Here is a 24,345-nt window from a genome sequence, read left to right on the forward strand (position 1 = left end):
GGGGGGGGGGGGAGAATGTGAATAAGCAAAGCAGTGGACACAGAAACATGCACACATTGGATAAATAACATGGCGTTTAGTTTATTTAATAAAAGAGCACATGTTCAATGTGAAAAGTGACCGTAGATAGATTACTTGAGTTGACATTTGGTGCTATATATATATATATATTTTTTAAATAAAAAAAACAAAAAAACACCTTGAATTTCAGGCAGGGCGCGGGGCCCCGCCGAAGCGTCCCGCCAAGACAATGGTAGGGGAAACACTGTCCCTTATGTTTATTAAATGGTTAACTTTTGCATGACATGTAATTCTAAGTACAACAAAATTAGACATAACTAAGTTAGACATCTTCCTGCAGGACCACAGATATTCAGCCGTCACTGAAGTTGATGAAAAATAGATCTAAACAGATGTTTCACCACTGTTAAAAATGTTGGATTAAAAGTAGGAAACAGTTAAAAAGGGGTTTCCTTAAATAAACCAGCAACTTAACAGCTTGATCTGAGAATCTGCTGCACTTTAAAACAAAGACATTAACGTTCATTGTTTGGTCTGCTTTGCACCAGATGTAAACTTGAAATTAAATATCGCTATGAATAAGGCATCCTGCCAGTTCTAAAAGGATTAAATCTAATAATGTGTCAATGGACACATTACCATCATGTCAATAATGAGGAAACAGGAACTATGTCAGCAGTCCATTGCATTTAGTTTTTTGAAAAGTGCTGTATAAATAAAAATAAAGTTATTTCTGCCTTCACAAACCTGCCAGGGTTTACCCCAGGAAACTATTGAGCAGAGGTGGGGGTCCACTCATATTCTGACCTATTTGTTATTCTTATGTAGCATCAATAGAAGTGCATTTAGTTGTGAAATCCAGTGTAAACAATGGCATTAAATCAACCTCAAATCTTTAATGTACGGCATTTTTTATTTGCGTGAAATAATCTCCGAAGCGTGCACATCTTTTAAGTTTAATTTCAGAATTTTAGAGGAGGGTATAACATGCATCCAGTCATCGGCTGGAATTGAACGGGCTGTATGGAACTTAATGTAACAAATTGATAACAGAGACTGCATTTATTTTAAAAATTGTATTAAGTATCATTTCAATACACAAATTCTTAGTCATTCATTTGAGTTTTGAATCCCTAATCAATCAAATAACCGTTTTTTTTTTTTATGAGTGTTCAACTTTATGGTGATTTTATGGATGCGGTTGCATTATAAACCCTATTGTTCTCCAGCTCCACTACAGATTACAGCCTCTGAATTTGAAGGAACCGCTCTCCCAAACAAGTTCAAAATAAACTACGGTTGGATTTATTGCATGACTGTTGAATAGACCATGGCTGACATTTTGACTCGTGAATGCAGGAAAAGCACAGTTTTCATTATGTATATTACATAATATAATTTGTAGTATGTATTAACATTAATAATAAATCCAATTGATTAAGTATTCAAGTTAACGATATCAGTGAAGGAACATGCACAATACACCTGTGCTTCACCTGCTTTAGTACAAATGTCTGCCATGAGAAGAGGCTACGTTCAGTGGTAGTTAAGAAAGTGAAAATGGGAAACAAAATGAAAATGACTTATAGTACTTAGCTATCATCATTTCACCTCATAGAAGCAGCTCCATTTACCACGATTAATTTTTTTTTAAAAAGCCTTCCTGTAACTGTAACACCACTGGCAACTGTTTAACCAGAGCTTGAGTAAACAGAGCGCTCACCAATCTACTACCTGGAGTACCTGACCTGTTTGTGTGCAGTCCAACAGCTGTTTGCACTGCAGAGGCAATTACAAATGTCTAGGTATATGTCTACAATAAACAACTCACAACGAGTGTTCATTCAAGAGCCAATATATCATTTAAATTAGGGCTACAACAAAGGATTATTTTCAGGTTATTCTGAAAAATGTACCTAATAATAATGTTGTTATCGTTAACACCTTGATTACTCCTGCTTTGACACGTCAGACATGCCGTTAAAACAAAGACCATTAAGCTTCCTCTTTGTGTCATCCTCAAAACACTTCAATACTTATTTCCCACTCATAGACCAATTAATGGTCCGGGTGTGGGAGGCTATGAACAGCTACATGATGACATGTAACAAAAACATGTCCAAAAGACGTGTAGAAGTAAAGAAGAACTGATTGAAGTCAAGGGATGTGAAAACAAGGTTCCAGCCTCCTAACGATGAGGATACAATATTTTTCTGTTTCAGGTTATTATGAATTAAGTATGATTGGGTTGTGGGAACTTTCAAAACTGAATCATTAGAGAAAAAACAAAACATACCAAAACAATGTTTTGAATGTGTCTGGAAAAATTGGAAAATGTTTCAATTGCACAGTCAGTGGGATGTTTTAAAGATACAAGCTGAGAAAACTAAGACAGCAACTAGCAGTATTTTTTTACATTTCTGATTAATCTGCAGAATATATTTTTTGTATCATCAATGAATTGTTTTATCTCTACAACGTTGAAAATCTTTCCAACACGACTTATTCAAATGTTTTGATTTAACTTACCAAAGAAGTATATACAAAATAATGTTCTTATGTGAGCTAGGAAAGTATCAAATCCTCACATGGGAGAAACTGGAACAGCAAATGTAAACAATGTATTGATAATCAAAACAATTGCAGATACATTTTATTGACTACCTAATGGAATAGCCTACAAAAACAAACAAACATTTTTTACTTGTTTGTGAGAAAGTGTTGAATCATGCAGTCGACAGAAAAAAAAGGGTCGACTTTTTCGGCAACCGGTTTGTAATATTGCAAAAATGCCAAAACATGTTCTAGTCCTGGGCTCTGAAGTGTGAGGATATGCTCCTCTTCTTTATATAATTTGATAGTTAACTGAATATTTGGGGATTTTACACTTCTATTGATAAAGAAGCAATTTGAAGATGTCTATTGGATTCAAATTATGAAAATGTTTTGTGAATCAGATTATGATTGTCATTTTTTTCACTATTCTCCGACACAAATCAACTATTGATTTATAAAGAATAAAGCTTTAAATCGATCTATAATGAAAGTGATTCTGAAGTCCTATCTAAGTTAGTGTAGCTGTAACTTTACTACATAACATACTGTATCATTTCTCTCAGCCCCACTGCTCAGCAAGTGTTAGGCTCCTACAACAAAACCTCACCCTCAGCCAGATAACATCATCCCCCGAGTGCTTCAATATTTCCTTTAGCATCATATGAAACAAGATGGAGATGATCTTACAAATGCTCTGTGGCCACTGTGTTCAAGCTCCAATTAAAAACAATATTAAAGCTAATTTTTCAACAGGAAACCGACGTCAACACTCACACAAGGCCACTGGGGACCTAAATTACCGTTGAAATTCAAAAGCGAAAACAGGAACTGTGAACTAGAGAAATACACTTACATGGAGAGATTGCAGGAGGGTATTTTGTAATGATGTGGAAGTGTAGCACTAGTTTTCCCCTTCAATTCAAGGCCTTTTAAAAAATGTTAACATGCAGTGGTGGAATATAAAGAAGTACAACTTGGAGGTAGGCTCATTGTAAAACATTTCCATTTTCTGTTATGTTTTACTTCTACTCCATTACATTTTAGATGCAATTATTATTATTTTTAATTGAGAATTTTGTCTGACAGCTTTAGTAACTTTACAGATTGCAAATGATCTTACCCTTCCTGTCCAGTGAATATGAGGCATTACCAGATGTGTTGATGGTGAATGATTGTTGTTTACCAGAGGCGGAAACAGTACTCAGATTGTGTACTTGAGTAAAAGTAGAAGTACCAGAGTGTAGGAATACTCTGTTGCAAGTAAAAGTTTTGCATTCAAAATGTTACTCAAGTAAAAGTAGAAAAGTATTAGCATCAACTATACTTCAAGTACCAAAACTAAAGTACTCATTCTGCAGATTGGTCCATTTCAGAATAATATATATTATGTGTTTTGATTATAATTATTGATGCATTAAAGTGTTATCAAAGCTGGTAAAGGTGCAGCTAGTTTTAATGACTTTGTATACTGCAGGGAGGATTGTGAATTTACTCCAGGTGCAACTAAAGTCTAATTTAAGAGTTAATTATATTTCACATTATTAATCCGATTGGAAATGGAAATGGAAATACTCAAGTAAAAGTACAAGTATCTAACATTCTTACAGTACTTGATTAAATGTACTTAGTTACTTTACACCACTGCTGCTAACTTAATGATAAAGCTTTCCCTTATGAGTTAGGAAAACGCTCCTACTTCTTATACTGAACAAACAGGGCTGTGTATCTTCTTATAGATATGTTGTTCTCACAAGACAGCAATGGCACAATCAAATAATGATATTGTAGTTTATGATGCATAGCCATAACTTAAACCAACAGCATATAAAAGGAATTACAATTAGCACAACCTTAAACATAATACAGCAGTCAAATGACACATGCACATTCATGTTTTACTGCTGAGCAAATAACTTTTATACTTTAAGTACATATTATGTATTCATGCTCTTATTTAAGGTTTTATATGCAGGACCTTTACTTATTGTTGAGTGTTTTCATAATGTGGTATTGGTCTACTATATCACTTTTACTGAGGATCTAAAAACGACTTCTTCAACCACTGTTATAAAGCAAACACTATAAGGTAGGTAAAAAGTGTTTCAAAGTAAAGCTTTGTTGAGCTGAAAGTGTTGACTTTGTTTTGGGAACACTTTGTTAGGAAGCGTTTTTTCTTTTTTTGCAGAGACTTGCTAAGACATGCACTAAGGCTGCCTGTCTGAATCATGACATCAGGCAGCAGCGTTGTCATTTTGCACACAGCGGAAACTTGTAAACGCACTTTAATATAAAGATTGTGTGCTTGTATCTAGCTGTTAGATTTCAGCTTTTATAGGCAAAATAGTAAGACAACATGTCCGTGAAGCCACAGTTACTCACACAACACACGGGGGGGTGAAGTGAGCGAGGATGCATCAGTCAGTCGTGCGGCTCCCAGCCTGACGAGTCCAGACAGCACCGAGCATTTTATCCGCCTTGCAGCTTCAATATCCCGGGCTGCACTGATGGGGCGACGCGCTACCTCGGTAACTGCGATGCTGGAGGGTCGCTTTCTCTCCGGTTTCAACACATAAACCGCTTCAAAAGTTATCCCCGGGCTTCAGGAGCAACAGTGTAAATGCGTTGCACAGAGACCGACGTGGCAAACCCGCACCTCCTCTCTTTGCGACGTCATCGACAAGCGACTTCACTGCACAGTCGCAGTTTAACAAAACACACGGCTGGTCTGGAGTCAGTGCCGATTATAACTTGTATTAATGTTGGTTGTTTTAATTGTAAATAACAATGTTTTGAGTTATGACCAGCATTTTCTAACTAACAAAAGAACAGTGTACTTATACCGAAGTATTGCAGTATACACATTAACATTATAATGTTTATAAAATCTCTTTTTATATGCACATTATGCTTTTCAGTTTAAGGAAATTCAATGGTGCATTTTCATATAGTAAATATATTGCAAACAGTGGTGTGAAATAATTAAGTAGATTTACTCATGTATTGTACTTAAGCACAATTTGAGGTACTTGTACTTTCCTTATGCATTTCATTTGTTGTTGCTACTTTGTAGTTCTACCCCACTAAAGTAATTTGATATCTTAAATTGCTTTGCAGATTTTGATTAAAGATGTGAATATATATATATAGTCAACACTTAAATAAAACTTTAGTTATGCAACTACACCTGGAGTAAATTCACAATCTACCCTGCAGGATAGAAAGTTATTAATACTAGTTGCACCTTTGCCAGCTTTGATAACACTTCAATGTATCAATAATTACATTCAAAAAATAAAATATATATTATTCCAAAATAGACCAATTTGCATCATGAGTACTTTCACTTTTGGTATTTTAAGTTTATTATGATGCCAATACTTGTTGATTGCAGGCATTTTACTGGTAACAGAGTATTCCTACACCCTGTCACTTCTACTTTTACTTAAGTACAAGATCTTATTACTGTTTCCACATACGAGGGCAAAACATATGACTTTACAAGAAGAGAAACACATTTTGTTTCGAAACACAGTATACACTCAGTTTCCTGTTTATTATGTAGGATACATCCACCTGAAGCTAATCCAGTGGAATACAATTAAATAACTTGTATAATCTAGAAGATTTCTAATCAAACCACCTGACCAATGTAATTCTTTCACTAGAGAACTAAAGTAGACTTTCGGAAGATCTTTTAAATACAACATCTAAAAATAACCCTCTACAAAACATACACGGTTGTGATATACAAATATAGCCTTCACTTTCTTAAATACATAGCAGACAAAATATTTTATTTCAAATTGCCTTAGTGCCTCAGAATATACAAGAATACCTTTTTTTCTTCATTATGCATTGTTAATGTTTTCTATAATGTAACTTTTATCATGCATCTACAAATACAAGTTCCAAGGTGAATTAGAAAAATAGACAATCTTGTTTTACGCAGAGGATAAACAGTTTATTTTCAATGTTGATAACAGAAACTGACTGTACAGTGTAAAAAACTTAAGTGAAATAAAAAAAACTTAAAAAACATAAATGGGAGAGTCAACCTTTGCAATTCCATGATTAACGTATTTCTGTTGTATCTCTGATGGATCATGTTTAAAGCAAAAGGTAGAAAATAAACTAGGTACATTTCCCAAACTGTACACCAACAAATACTGTGTCACATGTTCCTATTGTGCTTCACTTAAAAAGAAAATATACACTTTTTGTGCCTGTAACATTGTTGACATAACTTTCTGTCAACAACATGTACATTACTTATTTACAAAGTGTTTACAGTTATTCATAAGAAAGTGTAAATACTTCATTCGTCATATGTACAAAAGGGTTAAAAATCACAATTATTATCTGACCAGAGTCTAACTGCATCCACCTTTTCCTTCAAAACATTAGCATAACAAATACACTTCAAGAAATCCAAGTGATGTAAAAAATGACTATTTACAAACATTAAACTTGTAATATGTCTTAATATACTGGCCATTCGAGTAATTTATTCGGCACTTAATGTTTCATGGTGTCATTAAAACATAAGAATCAACTGTATGACTGCCAAACAAATAAGGTTACAAGAGAAAAACATGAAAAGCCAAATAAAACTATCAAACAGGAGGCATTATTTCAAATCTTAATAAAACAATGAACCAGCAGAGGGAAATATCATCCCCAAAATAGCTCTATTAGAAGACTTTTGCAGTTTTCTTACATCAATATCTAAAAACGCAAACCAATCATATGGGTATCATTTAGGTTTTCTTCCTACATCTTACATTTGCTTTACCTCCTGCACACCTGAGGAATATTCACATTATATAATTCCTTCTGCCAACTTTGGTTGAGTTAGTTCATGAATCATTTAAAAAACATTAAAATATTGGCATTACAAAGTTTACCAGTAGCCAAAAAACAAGGCTCCAGGTTTTAGGGAGGTGTGCATGTTCCCTGGGGCAGAGGTCACAGGGCTTTTCACAGCTGCAGCTTTCAGATGACGATGCTGGTGCCACTGCGAGAACTCTTGCCCTGAGAGAGACATACTAACTTTAGATTCACTTCACCCGCATCACTTGTTTTATATAATCACGTGTTTCAAGGTGTGCACGTTTGTCTTGACGTAAGTGCGTTGGTGTGTGTCACTGTCTACAACTAAAGCATTGTGCGTCTAGAGTAGTGTTCATTCCTCCGTGCTCCTGGTTTCTTTCCAGGTTCGTACTCGCTGTAGCTTGGGGGTTGGTCGACCCAGCCTCCACCTCCTCTCCTCCCTCCTCCTCTCCTGCTGCTGCCCTCATCATCCGAGCTCCAGGACCCTCTTCTGGAGTGCCGTGATGCTGGAGGAGAGTGGTTTCCTCTGGACCTGTTGTCAAACAGGTCGTCTCTGGAGCGGGAGCGGGGCACCATGCCCCCTTTTGGACCACTGCGCCTGTTCCCGTCTAGGGACTCCTCACTGTAGCTCCTGGGAATCCCTCTGGACGGGGCGGGGGAGACGTTACGCCTGCCCACCGGTCCTCGGCCGAAGCCGCTGCTCTCGCTGGAGCTGGGGGGCCGAGTCCTTGGTGCAGGGGGTGCAGTTCTAGCTGATGGCTGCTCTCTTATTGGTGGAAGTGTGATGACACGGCGCTCTGTTGGGCCATCATCCAGAGCAGAGATCATGCTGGGAGGGCCAGGGGAAAATGGGATGTGCTGGGACATGTGCTGGGGAGGAGGCATCTGCTGCATGTGAGGTGGGGGCATCTGCTGCATCATGTGAGGTGGGGGCATCTGCTGCATCATGTGAGGTTGGGGCATGTGCTGCATGTGAGGTGGGGGCATGTGCTGTGGAGGAGGCTGGGACTGATGGAAAGAAAGAGAAACAGAGAAGCAAAATTAAGTTCTGATTAAAAAACTATTTCTGTGTGATCAAAACCAGACCAACTACTCATGGCACACACACAGTGGCACAGAGTAGAGTTCTACGTTTGTAACACCTTCAAGTCCAAATTAAGGAAAAATTACTCAGATACTTGCCCAATTTCAAGCAGTTTTCAAAAGGCAAAGCTAGACATCTAGGTGACAACACAATCAGCATTAACTGCTTTCTTTCATCAGTAATTAATTGCAATTAACCATGAAAGGAAACGTTTAATACTAGAAAAGTAATGTAAACAGGAATCGTAGCCATTACTGTTTTAGGCAAGGCAAATGTATTTATATAGCAACTTTCAATACCTTGCAATTCAAGGTGCTTTAAAAAAATGAAAGACATTAAGAAAATGGCATTTGAAAACATTAAATATAAAGAGTTGACAAAATAATCCGATGCTCCTCTGTTAACATGAACACGTTTGAGAACAAGAGCGGTTACCTGCATCAGAGGGCTGGCCATGTCCATCCCCCTCACCTGGCCCTCCAGGTAATCCAGCATGTGATTAGGGGTGTGCGTGCCATGAGCACTGGGAGGAGGGGGCATGCTGTAGGCTGAAGAATTGGGAGGGGGGAGGGGCATGGACTTCATCGGAATGCTCTTCCCTGAAACAGATCCTAGAGGGAAGAAAACATTTACAATTTATTTTATTCGGAGACACGTATGAATGAATATATATCTAGAATATTAATAAGGATTAGTTGCGTAGCGCGTGTGTTGTGTGGTGTGTGTTGTGTGTGTGTACCGGCGTAGAGCAATGGGTTCATCTGGGATCCATTACTCATCTGTCCATATAACGGCTGCCCTCCCATCCAGGGAGCCATGGCCCTCTGAGCGTCCTTCATCATACGATGTTGCATCACCGCTGAAACAAGAGCACATGCTTTAATATTCATCAATACAGGCAGATGTTCACTAAGTACACATACTTTTGCCACTGATGCTGATTTCCAAAGCTCATACAAAGCTTTCCGAGTGATGATACTGATTCTGGTTTAGACCAGAGCAGTATAAATCCTAGTTGCAGGAATACGTTTAAGAAAGGTCTGGGTTTCTTCCAAATCTCTTTTAAAACGATACTCACACCCATTTGGGCTGTACACTGCAGAGTTTATGACCATTTCTCCTAACCATGAGTGGATAACTTCTTTAGATAATTGGACATAAAGTGATTGGGGACATACATTGAACATTGTATATACAGTCCATCAAACTGTATTTTTGGGCATTTTATTTAATATTTTTGGGAAGTTCTTGTGACATTTTACATATATTTATTTTTTCAGACTCACTCAAACATTTTAATTTGACAGTTTCCGTTTTGTTTTTACCTATTTTTCCAAGTCTACTTATATTATTAGTTTCAATTTGGTTGTATTCTTTTTTTATTTAATTTTTTATATTTTTGTTATATATTTTTCAACCATTTACTCATATTATTTTTTACACGTTTCAAACATTTTCATTTTAACTTATATTTTCCAATATTTCTTAAAATTAACTATTCTTTTGCCATGTATTTTTCTAAATGGAGCTCTGCTTTCTACCTTTTTCAGGACAGCAGCATTGCTCCGGGCAGCAGGGACAGCGGATATAGCAGCAGCATCTCTGAGGGCAGCACTGGCAGCAGCAGATACAGAAGAGGAGGATGAGGAGGAGGGCTCCGATGACGATGAGCAACACTGTCAACCAGTCTGAGACAGGAGAGAAAGAGGCACGTCTTGTTAATAGATATGTCCATGATTTTGTTCAATTTCCTATTGGAAACATTTAGGTTTAAAAATCAAGAGTAAACGCTATGGAAATTCACCATTTGGGGCTACAATAAAATCTGTGAGTATATCTTTGACAAAAATGTTTCTTTCCGTTTCTTACGGTAAACAATGAGTTTGACTTCTTTGTCAGAGTCTCCTGAAGTGTCTCCCGAGGCGTCGACAGAGCAATAGTACACACCGTTGTCCCACCACATCACCTCAGTGATCACCAAGTCTGCCTCTGTACAAAAACACACATCAAACAATGGTCAGCAACTCTGAAACAAATAGTTAAAATGGCCTGTCATTACTTCACCGAACATATGTTCTCTTAGAAAAACTATAAAACCCAAAAATTCGGATTAGTTAACTAAAATAGAGTTATTAAGACACTGATAGTTTTATTTTAATCGCCCTCACAAATAGGGTGAGCCTGGTGCCGATAGTATTTGAATAAACTCACTGTTTTGGATGGTGATCCTGCGTACCCGATATTCGGGTCCCAGCGTGGGTTCATTGCTGCCTTTCTTCTGTATCACTGTGCGGACTGTCCGCTGGCGGTCAGGACAGTCATTTGAAGGGTCCTGTCCTAACTGTAGTGCGGCTTGGTACGCTGCAAAACAAGAAGCAAAGTTTACATGAAAACAATCTCTACAAATACTGGATGGATGAGTTAGTAGACATCCATGGGGCCCAGAGAGTAAGTCTTTAACAAAGAAAAAATCCCCACATCTCAAGTCAAGAATTTTATGTGTCTTTTAACATAAATATGTATTATCAATGTGAGCCCATCATTACATTTCCAACATGTCTTATCTGTTATTGCTTTTAATTATTTTTTAATCACTTTAGGGTATTTTATTGTCATGTTTTACTATTGTAATTGTCTGTTTTTTTCCCATTGCTATCCAGAAATGGTATTGTTCCAGTCAACCCAGTGAAGCACTTTTATTACATTGTTTAAAAAGTGCTGAATTAAAAAAAAGAGTATTTGTCGTACGACCATGACTTGTAGTGCAGTTCAGCATGGCCTACGCATTAAGATTTCTCTAAAAGATTAGAGTAAAAAGTAAGACCTATAGATTCGAAATATATAAAACATATGTAAAAAAGTACATGACAACTATTAAATAAATAGTACAAATGTGCAGAGCAGTGCAAACAAATGCACACATGACAATTTGCTTAACAATGGGATAGTTGCAGCCTTCAACTACACTACTTTAATTCATAGTAACTGAAATAAATACCTCATCGATGAGGTTTTTCACTGTGGGATTGATGAATATTCAGAGAGAATATAAGACTATTTATATAAACATGAGGGCTCTGTTTCCATTCAGCAGCTCAGTGAGAATAGTGTACCCTCTGAGCAGGGGCGCCGTAAGGGGGTGAAAAGTTAGGACGATTCTAAGGGCCCGTGACTGACATGGGCCCAAGCTATTTTAGAACATTAAGAAAAAAATGCTTAAGTAACCAATGTGATTATCTTTTCATGGGGCCCAAAATCCCTGGCGGCGCCCCTGCCTCTGAGACGTGTGTTGTACATGGAGTGCAGGTTGTGTTACCTGTGGAGTAGTAATCCAGCACGGGGTCCTTGCAGAAGGACTTGAACCTCCAGGTGAGCAGCACATCCTGGAGGTTAGCAGAGGTGGAGTAGTCACAGCGAAGGGTCACTGAGGCAAACAGGGTTGTGCTGCGGTCCTGCTCAGGAACGTTCACCTGAATACACACCGAAACTGCAGGGAGACACACACAACAGATGATTACGCATAGTAGTTTGGGTATTTGTGTAAGAATGTATAACGCTATCTCTATAAAATAAGCTGGACATTATGAGCCTACAGTAGGCTAGAGTTGCCAAAAGTCAAGTAGGACATTGTGTGGTCAGACAGAAACAATGTTTGAGAGGGTTTCTATCTACTGGAGGTGTTTTTTTACACAGTGGCAGAACCAGAAAAACAGGTGACACGAACAAAGGCACAGGAAATGGCTTACTGTGAAACTACCAGCCAAACATTAAGGAGCTGGAATGAAACCTGTTAGGTTAATCCGACCCTAAATGTGACAGGTCTCAGAACATTAGCTGGAAAATCATCTAGGTTACAGTTCATAAACGTATATACCAGAGTAATTATCCAAATAAATAAAAACAACATTTATGAAATATAAAATGAGCACAATAGGGCTTTCTCTATCCCCAAAATAGACCTTCGTTAGAGTCAGGCCGATTGTCTTTACGACAAACAAAATTATGCGACAGATATTTTAGTAAGTTTAATTTGATATTTTGACAAACATCCAATTCATTAGCAGGTTCAGTCGAGAGCACGAGGCTAACTTTTCATTAATGACAATTACCTTTGAGAAGCGACAGCAGGATGACCGCAGCCGCTAATCTCCGCATGGTGACACACTGTGAAGAAAATTGGAAATAAAACACCTCGGATGAAAAATAAATAAATCAATAAAAGAAGGGATCAAAAAACAAAAAATAGACTTATAATCTAATCGAAGCGTTACACACAGCTGCTCATTGTATCGTCCTGATCAGTGTGTTTTTGCGGTTAATACCTGAGCCTGCAGTCACCTCTGGCCACACCCCGAAACAGGTGAATTCATCCTGTGACGTAAACACATGCACCGAAGTCTCCCCCCTAAAAACAACAACACAGCAGTGTATCCTTCTTATAGCTATTTGTAAAGCCAGGTGTATCTCTTTATTTATACTTCATTCGTCTACAGGTACATAATAAAAACACATTGGAGATGCCCTTCATCCTAAGAGCATCTTAATTCCCAAAGCTGATTCATGGCATGTCATATGGACCAATGGACATGTACTTTACATCAAACAAGACACAAAGATATCATCATATATTAGGATTCATTCACTTTTAACCTTTAATTGCAATCAAAAGCCAATGTTATATGAAATTATTATTGTGAAAATGACATGACTTGCACTTAAAGTTAACATGACAAATATGAGCACAACAACGTGGTGGGAAATGTGGTGATATTATTTCATAGGAAGAAAAAACGTTTTGATTATGTTCCTTAGTTACTATTTGACACCAGAGATGCTGTACTTTCGTTTAACGTTTAGATGTAACTCTTAACAAAAACCACTAGAGGTCAGCCTAAACTTGTTTTTATGTGAGTGACATTTGTTACTGAGTGTTTTCTGTTAGACTGTTGGAATCTCTAGAGTTTAAACTAGGAAACAAAGCTTTTCATTTCCTGGAGATACATGCTTTCAGAACGTTTCCTCCTTCATAGACATCTGAGGCCAAATCTGCATATGAATGGGACCTCTGTGTGTCTGAAGTGCTTTCCAAGTCCTTCATTTTAACAAAATGTTTTCCCTGTAAGCACACCCACAGTGCACCTGCAGGCCTTCAGAAAAACTCCTGCCAAAGATCCCCTTTCTGCTGTGGCCTTAATGTGAAAACACCATTGCACCGTTTTTATGCACTATATTAATTCAGTATAGTAGAGATGAAAACGTGTAATTGATTCACCTACACCGAAAACAGGATGTTGCATTACATGTGCCTATCAGTATGCCAGTTCATTTGAAACTATATATATATCTGCCTGAAGCCATATCAACTCTATGAACGTACATTTCAAAATGAAAAGGACTGTCAAGTTATAACAATGAACAAAGTACAATATGTATATATATATATATATATATATATATATATGTACACATACAATTCTGCATGATAAATTACTCTTGAACTTTTGGTATTGCAACTTATATCACACTAAAACAGAGTACGATTCCTCCACTCTATTTAAGTTGTTTTCAAATCCTGAGCATTTTTCTATATGGATATATGTTTATGACTTAATGAGCGTACATGAGTAACATCATAGGTGTTATTTATTAAAAGCAGCCAACCAAATGCCATCATGTTTTATTTCAAAGGTTTTGCTAAATTCTGGTTGGTATCCAACATTCCGGCCTGACTTAAACCAGCAAGCGGAGCACATATAAAAACAATCCTGCTACTGCACGGTGAATGGTGATGTCATTTTCCTGCTAATGTCTCTGTAAAGGAGGAAGTTTCTCAACAACATTCCTGACATACTCTCCAGCTGTGAGTGCTCTTAACCAATCTCTCCCATCACAAACATACATCATCAAACCCACGTCCCTCTCTCACAGGACAAACACAAAACCAAAAGCCTGTTTCTGTGCGTGTCATGGAAATATCATTTTGTGCAGTGTTTTATTATCTAATCATCCATGGAGTGGTAGAAGAAAAATGTTCTACAATTAAGTAAAAGCTCTTCAGTTAATATCAGGTAGAAGTCGATTAGTATTATTAGCAAATGAAGATGTCCAGTAAAAGAATGTTGTCACCAATTTAGTTCATTTGAATTTCAAATGTTTCTTTATAAAACCTTAATTTATAACCCCATTACATTCGTAGCTCGAGAAAAGTTGATTTCTGTTTTTTGTTGATTCAAATAAGGCAGGTTTTATGTTATATATTGTTAGGAATTTACATTTGAAGTAATGTATTATTTATGTTCATAATAACTACAAAGCAACTATTATCAGAAATACTAAAGAAGTACAATAAATGGTTGTACTTCAATAGACCATCATATCTTGAACTTAATCAGTTGAAAACATCCATTATTTCTGCTCAACCTATTTACTGAGATAAACAATTGTTTTTAAGTTTTTGTTATGCCAATACAAAATGACTTAATACACAAAAGTTTCATAACATATTGTTTATGTGGAAGACAAAACCATTGTGAAAAAGACAGGCCGTTTGCGATTTCAACAATGAACAAAGACATGAGTCATACTCAATTACACATGGTCTCTCTCTCTCTCTCTCTCTCTCTCTCTCTCTCTCTCTCTCTCTCTCTCTCTCTCTCTCTCTCTCTCTCTCTCATCAGGTTTTAGTTCCTTTACTTTGTGCAACTCAGCCAGTTTTAATACAAGGTGCCTCATGAGTAATGATTTAACTTAATAACCTGCAGGCAACTGCTGGGAAGAACTGGTTCAGTCGGCAGGTTTAGTGCTGGTTTAGTCTATAACCGGATTCATTTAGTACTTTTTAGTGATCTCTGTGCTTCATGTCATGAACTTAAAACTGTCACGATTGGCACTCCCGTTGTTTGGCCTCTTCAGACCTGTTTCTGTTGCTTTGAAAACTTTTTTCAAATGTACAGAAATAAAAACGTTATGGATGTTTAGCTGGTAAATGTTACATTGTGACATTACACAATCTAATTTAAAAATAGATTAAAGACTTTTTTGAATGCCACTTGTTATTAAATGTCAAAGCAACTTAACAACAACTCTGCATGTTGGATAACACTGCCTTGATAACCAGTGTGTCGTGTTTAAAACATTTCCTGCATTAAACACAAAGCGCCTAGTCTACAATACCTAGAGGTTAACGTGAAAGGCATTCAGTCAATTATTTTTACATTTCAAATTGCAATGTTGGGCATTTTACCACCAATTAAAGCCTTATGTTGCAGAATGAATTAAAAGCATTATAAGAGTTTCTAAGAATCTGAGGGAAACCCTGTGAATGACAAAATTAGTTAAATAAAGGAAACATTATTAATATTTTGGCCACATGGGGGCCATAAATGAAGCTGTACGTTGGCATATCATCCAATTATGAAGTAGTTATGGCAAATTATTTAGTGTTGATTTGCTATGTACACATCCAGCAGACACAGAGCAACATGATAAGATAATTGGTTGAGTATTTGTGTCCAGCTCATCAATTCAAGTTCAATATTCACTCTCTTTTAACTCTGAGAAATACCTGGCTCTTTAGCTGATAAGCTCTCCACTGTGTTCACCAAGTAGATGCTAACAGTGTCTGTCTGCTGTTTGTTGCTAAGCAATTCCCATCAGGCCTTTCGCATTAATAGAACAAACTCAAACGCTTCTTTGAGGTTTTTACATTAGTCTCCGGAGCCACTCTGTAGATACACAGGATATAAGCCTTTGGTAATATTAGTTACAACTTCCACTTTTAGTTAACATAACATTAAAATACATTGAGTTAGATGCTTTAGTTCCTGAACATGTTAGTGAATGACAGAGTGTGTGTTGTCACTCAGCTGAAGCTGCAGTATGTCCTTTACAATAATGCTGTTGTCATAAACCCTTTTTCTACAACTGGGCTTATTTAAAGGCGATAGCTCATCAAGTGGAAATGAATGCAGTCATTGTGCAGGAGCGTAAAGCAAGTCTTCTCTAAAGGGACGGCAGGAGACCAACAGCGTCCTGCAGGGACGGACAGTCCAGGTCACACCCCCAGCCTGCATGTGTACAATGTTAGCTCAGCTGAGATGTATATGAGGCAGCCGGTGACACAAACTGAACGGGGATGACTTCATCATTCAGCGACGTCACAGGCAGAAACCCCAGTGACCGTCTCCATGGTAAAAGTGTGTCTGTTGTCCATTTGTTCATTTACCAGTGCTGATCAAGCTTTCCCTCACTGTCATTTGCATTTTTTATGCAATCCAAATCATTTCTGTCTCCCATCAGCTGACACGCGGCTCCCGTAGAGTCTGTGCTGAGCATTCAGCTTGTGTGGCTCTCAGTCCGTCAGACGATGAGGGAGTCCCGGCTGAGGAGAGTGCCCTGCTGAGGACAGAGACAGAGATTAACACAAGAGCAGAGTTCACAACTAAATATGAACATGACATTTTCAATGGAATGAGTAATTGCAAAATGTCTATCGGGGAGCGGTGATATGCGGCGAGCCACCAAATGTATTTATTTGTTGCGGCTGGGAGGCATTTTCATGTGTTTTACATGCAACCAAGGTCATCAGTTTGCAGATTGGCAGCAGGTACTCTCTCACCAAACTGTGATGCAAAAAGTATATTTATCCCAAACGTTTTGGTCGCAGGAGGATTGGCCTCCGCTGGTAGTTCACCCAAAGCCGCACTACACCCCTCTCCGATTAGATTTCAGCGTAAAAAAAGTAAACATTAGCCAAACAGCGTTATTATGGTGAACCTGGGACAAACTTCAATTCAACTGTTTTTGTAATTGTGGAAAGATTTGGTTGTGGCCCCTTAAAGCCATTATATCTTTTGTACACAGTGTATTTGACGTTGAACATCATTTTGACCCAGGTTTGTCAGCATGGAGACAACCAGTTATGATTGTTATGGAAAATAGTGGGATACAGAACAGAGTATTCTACCTAGTTTTCACTGTGGTAGCATCTGAACCTGACCTGTCAAAGGTACAACAACAACAAGAACACTTACTTTACATGTCTGACATATGTAATGTCTTCTTTATATCGTTCCTAAACCGTCCATCAGAGAGTTCTATCCCCCATGCTGTGACCTTTTGCCACCTGGCTGTATTGTACAGGTACTAAATGTAACCCCTCTTTCCTCCGAACAGAAAGCAGGTTTTGGAAATACAACATTGAGTGTTAAACACTTTTCTGTTAGCCTAGTGTTAACATTTTCATCAATAACACACCTAGAAATAATAGTTTCCAATAAGCAGAAAAGATGCTAGCCTACCCCCCCCTCACACTCATAATAGAAGGCTTTATGTAACACACCGTTTTCCGGGTCTTGTCTCTGGGCTCCTCTCTGTGGCCCGGCAGCGAGTTAGCCGGAGACTGAGAGGGGCGAGGGCTCAACGGCGGGGGGCGCGGGGACGGCCTCTCAGTCCTGCTTCTCTCTGTGTCTGAGCAAGGAGACAGTGAATCTGCCTCAGGCCTGTTACTGGGCGAGCGGCTGCAGTGTCGACTGGAGTCCCCGCTGCTCTTTTTCGAGCTACCTTTGGAGGGTGTGTCTGAATCCTCCTCCCCCCGGGCCCCACCCTTCCCCTGGCTGAGCCCTCGCAGCTGAGCCTTACGGTCAAGCAGGCTGTTCAGGAACGTGCTATCGTAGTCCTTCTCTTGAGAAGAGGTCGATGGAGGACTGACTCTGGGAGGAGGTGGGGCAGGACGCTCGCTGTCCCAGGTGCCCCTCCTCTCCGTGGGCGAGTGGAGTGGGCTTATGTTTCGTCTGTGGTTCTCTTCAGGATCACTGTTGTCTCCAAACTCATTTTCTTCATTGTGATAATGCTGCGGTGGACCGTTACGATAGGAAGGATATCGACTGAACTCCTGAAGCTCCATCTCAGAGTCTCTTCGGCTGTCTTCCCTTTTCTGTTCCCCCCTTCCTTCTTTGTGCTTGTAACCTGCAGCAAACTCCTCCAGCTCATCCAGAGAGCCGGTCCGTCCCGCAGTACGGTACGACTTTCTGTGTAGATGCTCTGAACGCGGGTTCCACCTGCAAAAAACAACAAGAGGCCGACAGGGTGAGAGAGGTGACATGGGAAAACAAGATAAAGAGAAGGTCAGCAAGCTTTTAAATATTGTGTATGTAAATAAATACATAAAGAATCTGTCTTTACACTGCTTAAGTAAATAGGTTACTGTTGGCTTTAAACAGTAACCCTCAAGGCTTAAACACCATGTTCTTCCCCTGGAGAATGCCATGTATTCAAATAACAGAGTCACTGATTGTGTATTTTTGGCAGGACAAACACTTAATTTAAAATAATCACCATCAAAGTCAAATAAAAACTGACTCTACAAGTCTAACATCTTTCTCTCCTGTCTAGGTCACCATCATTCTGCTCTGACACAAATAGCAAACAAAGCAGTGTCTTGTTAAAACAAATAAACCTTGCTTCTAAAGTAAAGTTAGTTTACTTTAAATGCTCAAAGACATGTGTCTACACATATCTGTACCTGCTGTGGTGGTCTCCCTCGCTATGATCCTGTTGCCGTTGATGTCGGCCGGGCCTGCGTGACTGTGAGGGTGGGGGGTCGTCGCTGTACCGCCGCGGGGGGAGAGACTCTTCCTGGCAGCGCCGGGGCTCTGCGTCGGGGTCATCACGATGTCGTTGGGGTGAGGAGGGGTTGTCACGGTAACGCTGCGGCTCTGGGCTGCGGGTGTCACGGTAGCGCTGGGGCTCAGGCTGAGGGTCGTGGTCCGGGATGGCGGGGAGAGCTTTCTTCTGGACGTTCCGGTATGTTTGGCGGAAGCCGCTGTCTTCCTCGTGGAGGGAGCTCAGCTCAGACAGGCCACAGGCTGGTCAGGTCAAAGTAAACATATATAAATATAATTAAAATAATATTAAACATAAAATTACTTTTTAAGGGAAGCAAGGCAATCATAAGATATTGCAATAGAAGAAAGACAGATTTGAGATCTGCAAGCGATTACACTACCTGTTGGAAAGGGTTGATTAAACATTCTTCAGGTGAGTAGGCATGCAAGCAAGCAAATATACATATCTGAACTACAGGAAATTGAATAAGCAAGTGCTTGTGCAGAGAGGCATGCCAAAGCAAGCTTTAAAAAACACAATACTGACAGTAGAGAGAGTGTAGCATGCATGTTCTATTGAGTGCCTCGCCATGCTAAAGAAGATGCAGTCCACATAGTCAGAGAGAAAATCCACAGACGGCTTTATGGAGCTTACACTGGGGGCTGATGGACCTGGCAGGGTGGAAGTGAGCTAGTTGTTTCTCTACATAATGAAGCACCCTGAGAGATTCCTGATCCTGAGGTGAAGGCCCGCGGTAGGGAAACCCGACAGCGTGCATCGGAACTACAGATACACACCATCAGCATGGAGAAACTGTCTTTGTATGTGTTTGTTGTGGATTGAGGGTAACTGTAGTACTATTTCAACATTTGTATTCTACTACAATTGTTTCTGGCCATAATTAGAGAGTACAATCGTTAATATGCAGTCATATAAGAACACACACAAGTTACAACATTCTCACAATAAAATAAGAACAGGATTGAACATTCCTCCTAACACTTGTATACAAACTAAGGCATCCATTTTATATGAAGTTTATCTGTAATAATAATAGTAAAAACACAGATTCACTCGCTAATAAAGAGAAAGCCCTCACTTGCTGTAAGAACGCTGCCATCCGAAGGGGGGACAGAGGACATCTTGTCCACCAGAGAAGGGGGTGCGATTGGGACCATCGTCGGGACACCAGTGACAAAGTATGGAGGGTAGGCAGGCATCTGAGGGGTGGAGGTGCCCGTCTTTATACCCTTACCTGCCTCATATACTACAAAAACAAACAATGGCGTTCACATAAAAACATCTTTCCAATATTTGTATTGCAATTCACTTTTGCACCACCATATGAGTGTGTGTGTGTGTGTGTGAGTGTGAGTGTGAGTGTGTGTGTGTGTGTGTGTGTTTATACTGACGGTGTCTTGGGCAGCAGCACGTGTCGGGGCAGCACCAGCAGCTGACGTAGCAGCAGCAGGAGTGAGGACAACACTGACACCAACAAACCCCGACCAACAGCAGGAAGAGGAGACTGCCCAGCGCCACCGCCGACACAAACACCCACTCTGCAAGGACACACAACACAGAATATTAAGATACAAGACATTTAAAAATAGGATGCAACACAATGCAACTCCACCACAGACAGTTTGATCAGATATTGGTCTGTGTCATGCTAACAGAAGCTAATCAGCAGTGACTTTCCTTTAGTTTATTTTTGAGAATTTAAACAGCTTCCTCTGGAACAAAACTAAAACATATATATTTATTGTTTTGTAATATGCAATAGTGATCCTCAAGAGCTGTAAATGGTGAGTATTTTTGGGAGTATTGTTCTCTATGTTTCAATGTTACTTAATTGCAAGTCATTCAAAGGGAAAATGTAAATGAATGTGTTGAATGTCAACAGCAGTATTATATATTCTAAATAAACCTTTTTACAATCTCTTACCCTCTGGTAGCTAGTGTTACCAGTGTGCTATATTTCTGTGATAACCAGAGAGGGTAACCAAGTTCTTAACCAAGATTGTATCCACAAAAAACTGTTTAAACATATTTCTTCCTAAATGCATGTAAGGCATTCAAAGGCCCAATGAAATGGTATAACTGGTTCCTTTACTGTGATATATAGGATGTTGGGATGGGAAAATACACAAGGGAGAGACAGATAGATAGTTGAAATATATGTGTATTTTATCATTTGTAATTCTTCTCTTACTCTTGATACAATAATATCTGAACTAATGTAATCCTAACCAGGATATGAGTTAACACATTTTAACAAAGTGTTTGAGAAGTCAAGTGCTGGAGTGAATTACACAGCAAGTACAACAGATAACCTACATGTATCTGTCTACAGGGACAAAGCAGAGGAAAGGGAAGGAGAGGGCAGATAAGGAAATCTTTAACAATGCAAAACCAAGGACGACAATGTCTCTAAAAACACACACACACACACACACACACACACACACACACACACACACACACACACACACACACACACACACACACACACACACACACACACACACACACACACTTCTGAGCACTGTGGGATTGGATGAGGACAACACCACATACTAATGCAACACTCAGAGCAGAGATAAGCTTGGAGTAACCATTCTGGCTTAGTGACTCATGCCAGGTCATTTTGGGAGTTACTTCCACACAATTAATCCATTCATTTAGCAACTCCTCACAAACTCTGTGATAATAAAATGTGTATTATAGGAATTTGTGATGGGACATAAACAAACCTCCTTCCCTCTTGATCACTGTTTAAGTGGGTAGTGTCTAAATGATGTGGGATGACATGCCAACCACACCCATAAATAACTATAATGACCATAACAGCTGTTTTGCAGCACAGCTCATCGTGGTGGGAGCGACGGACGGACATTATCTGACAGGTGTGGATTTGACTGTTGGGTCAAAAATGACTCCAAACTCAACTCTGTCAAAGCGTCATTATAGCTGATTCACACACACATGTTGTATTATTTAGTGATGCAAGAAGGGAATAGCTTAGACAGTATCAAAGCGTTAGCTTAGGAACATTAAACATGGTGGAAAATGTGTTTGCTTCTCTTTATCAGATCAAGTGTCATATACAGGACATCAGAGCCCAGTCTTCTTTAAAGGTCACCTATTATGCAAAATACACTTTTTGATGTCTTTTTAACGTGTGTCCCCGGTGTGTGAGGAAACTCACAAAGTGTCAGAAAATACAGCCCTCTTTCTTTTCCTCCTTACCCACATCTATAAAAACGGGGGTACAACGGAGCTGATCCAGATTTGCTGCGGTCATGACGACATTACTAAAATGTGGTCTGGCTTTACGTCGAACTTCTGGCAACGTTTCACTCAACCTATCGTCCCCTATCAGAAAAAAATATGCGCAACGTGTTTAGGAAGTAATATGGTCTTTGTTTACATTAGCAAGCATCGCTAACACTCAGAGCTAACGCTGTACTGGAGACAATTTGTGTAAAAAATCTGGATATAAAAAGGTACTGTCCTTATGGTAAATCTGCAAGAGAGAAATCGTTCGAGCTCCATACTGTTTCAGAAATAATCCTTGATGTGGTTTGGAACATACTTGGCGTTTAATCACGGCAGCATTTAGCTGAGTTTCTGCTGGTAGACAGTCTTCTCTTCACAGAGGAGAGCTCACTGCTTGCATGGCACTCCATAGGGGGCGTGGCCACAGCAGCTCAGTGACATTTAAAGGCCCAGATACACCGGCCCGAAATCGGCAGTAAATGGGAGTCAGGCCGAACATGAGCGTGGGCACGCCCTATTCGGAGTGGTGTGCGCCGCACCGTCGGGTCTTTTCTGCCGACCTGACGCCTTTTCTTGCCGATTCAACATGTTAATTCAACATGTTGAATCGGCGTCGGGAACACCACCGGAAGTCGGACAAAGGGATAACACTGATTGGCTGTTCAGCTAGCGAATCAGTGCTTGAGAAGCCTTAACGGAAGTGAGGGAGGTAAACAAATGATTTAAAATGGAAGATGGAACACACACGGACGGCTATTTCACCTCATCGGTTTATAGAGCTCCTGTTCGTTCATGTTTTCAATGGACGAGAGTGAAAATGGAAAGAAAAACACTATTTGTTGTTTGTTTATATCACGGAGTCTGTTCTTCTTCTCTGTCTTCCGGTTGTTGCCTCTTTTGAATGATGAATACACACTACCGCCGCCTGCTGGTAAGGAGAGTTATTGCCACTCACGCATGCGCAGTTCATACGTGCTCGGATTTGCTGTGTGTTCCAGTGCGCGAAGTCGGCAAATACGCAGGAGAGTCCGGCGACGCAACAGTCGGTGTCGGCGTCGGCGACTTCTCAGGTGACTGGCCGTGTATCTGGGCCTTAAGGTGCATTCCGCCACCTCCGGAGTCGGCTTGACTAAGTTTGCATTTATAAAGAATGCACACATGTGTTTAATCGTTAATGTCAGATATGTACTAAGTAAATACATTTGTTCCTGCTCAAGATTAGATTACACTCTATTGTTATTGCACACATTACAGACTGAGACAAAGAAATGCAGTTTAGCTTCCAACCAGGAGTGCAACAAGCAGTAAAGTGAAAAGTAAGTAATGTAGGCCTACACAATCTAGGCAGAAATAAAATGATAAGAATGAATTGAATGATGAAATTAAAAAGCAGTGAGGGTTTATGAATATACACAGGGCCCTGTTGAAGCCAAGTTAATGGAAACAGTTGGTTGTAATGAAACTATTGCTAAGAATAATATAAAGTTATGAAAAAACGGGTAGCCGCAAGTGCAAGTATACGTAATAAAATCATATATCGATTATTAATTTTCATGATGAAATTAAACATGTGGAACAATGATGAAAAATGTTGAATGGAGGGGGCGACGTAAAACTGACACAAAAAGCACAACAAACCCTTTTGCCCCGAGCCAATTTGGGAAGAGTTTTCATCACGCGCACGAGGGGTAAAAAACCCCAATTTGAGCCTTCAGCTCGAAGATTAGCCAGCGAGTTCCGTTTTCCATGCAACGGCATATTTTTCCGCTTTTTTTCCGCAAGGGTCGGTGAAGAGGAACTGGCGGGGGCCGGCCTCGCCGGCGTCTTTCGCGCTGCTGCAAGGCCTGCGGGCATACTTTGTCCGGCGGAGAGTTTTTCAACGTCTTCGATGTTGAAGGCGAGCCTCCAGGAGCAAGTCGGACAAGCAAATTCGAGCTAACCATCATGCAAGGCGCAATAGCAAGCACGTT

The 24,345-nt window shown here is 39.6% G+C and overlaps 3 protein-coding genes across 11 annotated transcripts in view; all 3 read right to left on the bottom strand.

Annotated features, from left to right (window-relative positions):
- The window catches only part of tmem39a (transmembrane protein 39A), a 15,832-nt gene extending 10,574 nt beyond the window's left edge, over positions 1-5,258 (bottom strand). For all 3 annotated transcript variants that reach the window (XM_010797316.1, XM_010797315.1, XM_010797314.1), the window contains exon 1: positions 4,957-5,258. The gene's annotated coding sequence lies outside the window, so the exon portion shown is untranslated. The remainder of the gene's footprint in view (positions 1-4,956) is intronic.
- Positions 5,259-7,102: 1,844 nt separating this feature from the next.
- On the bottom strand, positions 7,103-12,889 carry LOC104967794 (immunoglobulin-like domain-containing receptor 1). 2 transcript variants are annotated; one of them, XM_010797325.1, is made up of 9 exons: positions 12,814-12,889; positions 12,601-12,655; positions 11,808-11,978; positions 10,703-10,852; positions 10,361-10,480; positions 10,033-10,179; positions 9,231-9,350; positions 8,927-9,102; positions 7,103-8,415 (listed from the first exon to the last, which is right to left on the bottom strand). In XM_010797325.1, the coding sequence occupies exons 2-9, from the start codon at positions 12,644-12,646 to the stop codon at positions 7,732-7,734; spliced, it is 1,614 nt and encodes a 537-aa protein (XP_010795627.1). In that variant the 5' UTR covers positions 12,647-12,655; positions 12,814-12,889; the 3' UTR covers positions 7,103-7,731. The 2 variants fall into 2 exon arrangements, with proteins under 2 accessions (XP_010795627.1, XP_010795625.1); XM_010797323.1 differs by lacking the exon at positions 12,814-12,889 and having other exon boundaries at positions 12,601-12,780.
- A 1,007-nt stretch (positions 12,890-13,896) lies between these two features.
- LOC104967792 (immunoglobulin-like domain-containing receptor 2) overlaps positions 13,897-24,345 on the bottom strand; it is a 28,871-nt gene continuing 18,422 nt past the window's right edge. For 3 of the 6 annotated variants that reach the window (XM_010797320.1, XM_010797317.1, XM_010797322.1), the window contains 6 exons: positions 20,509-20,655; positions 20,196-20,363; positions 19,751-19,879; positions 19,014-19,356; positions 17,832-18,549; positions 13,897-16,888 (listed from right to left, as the gene is read on the bottom strand). In XM_010797320.1, coding sequence (XP_010795622.1) covers positions 16,850-16,888; positions 17,832-18,549; positions 19,014-19,356; positions 19,751-19,879; positions 20,196-20,363; positions 20,509-20,655 — 1,544 coding nt within the window. In that variant the 3' untranslated portion in view covers positions 13,897-16,849. Of the gene's footprint in view, positions 16,889-17,456; positions 17,490-17,831; positions 18,550-19,013; positions 19,357-19,750; positions 19,880-20,195; positions 20,364-20,508; positions 20,656-24,345 lie in introns of all 6 variants that reach the window. The other 3 variants (XM_010797319.1, XM_010797318.1, XM_010797321.1) reach the window with 3 other exon arrangements.

This window comes from Notothenia coriiceps, unplaced genomic scaffold, assembly GCF_000735185.1.
Source record: "Notothenia coriiceps isolate Sejong01 unplaced genomic scaffold, NC01 NC01_scaffold00037727, whole genome shotgun sequence".
Lineage (NCBI taxonomy): Eukaryota > Metazoa > Chordata > Actinopteri > Perciformes > Nototheniidae > Notothenia > Notothenia coriiceps.

Bases quoted from the DNA above. Each gene is read 5' to 3' on its own strand.
- LOC104967794 (XM_010797325.1), bottom strand. From the start codon at position 12,646: ATGCGGAGATTAGCGGCTGCGGTCATCCTGCTGTCGCTTCTCAAAG. The intron at 10,481-10,702 runs GTGAGTTTATTC...GTTTTTGTACAG, and splicing joins CAGGATCACCATCCAAAACA to AGGCAGACTTGGTGATCACT. The intron at 8,416-8,926 runs GTAACCGCTCTT...TCTTTCCATCAG, and splicing joins TGGCCAGCCCTCTGATGCAG to TCCCAGCCTCCTCCACAGCA.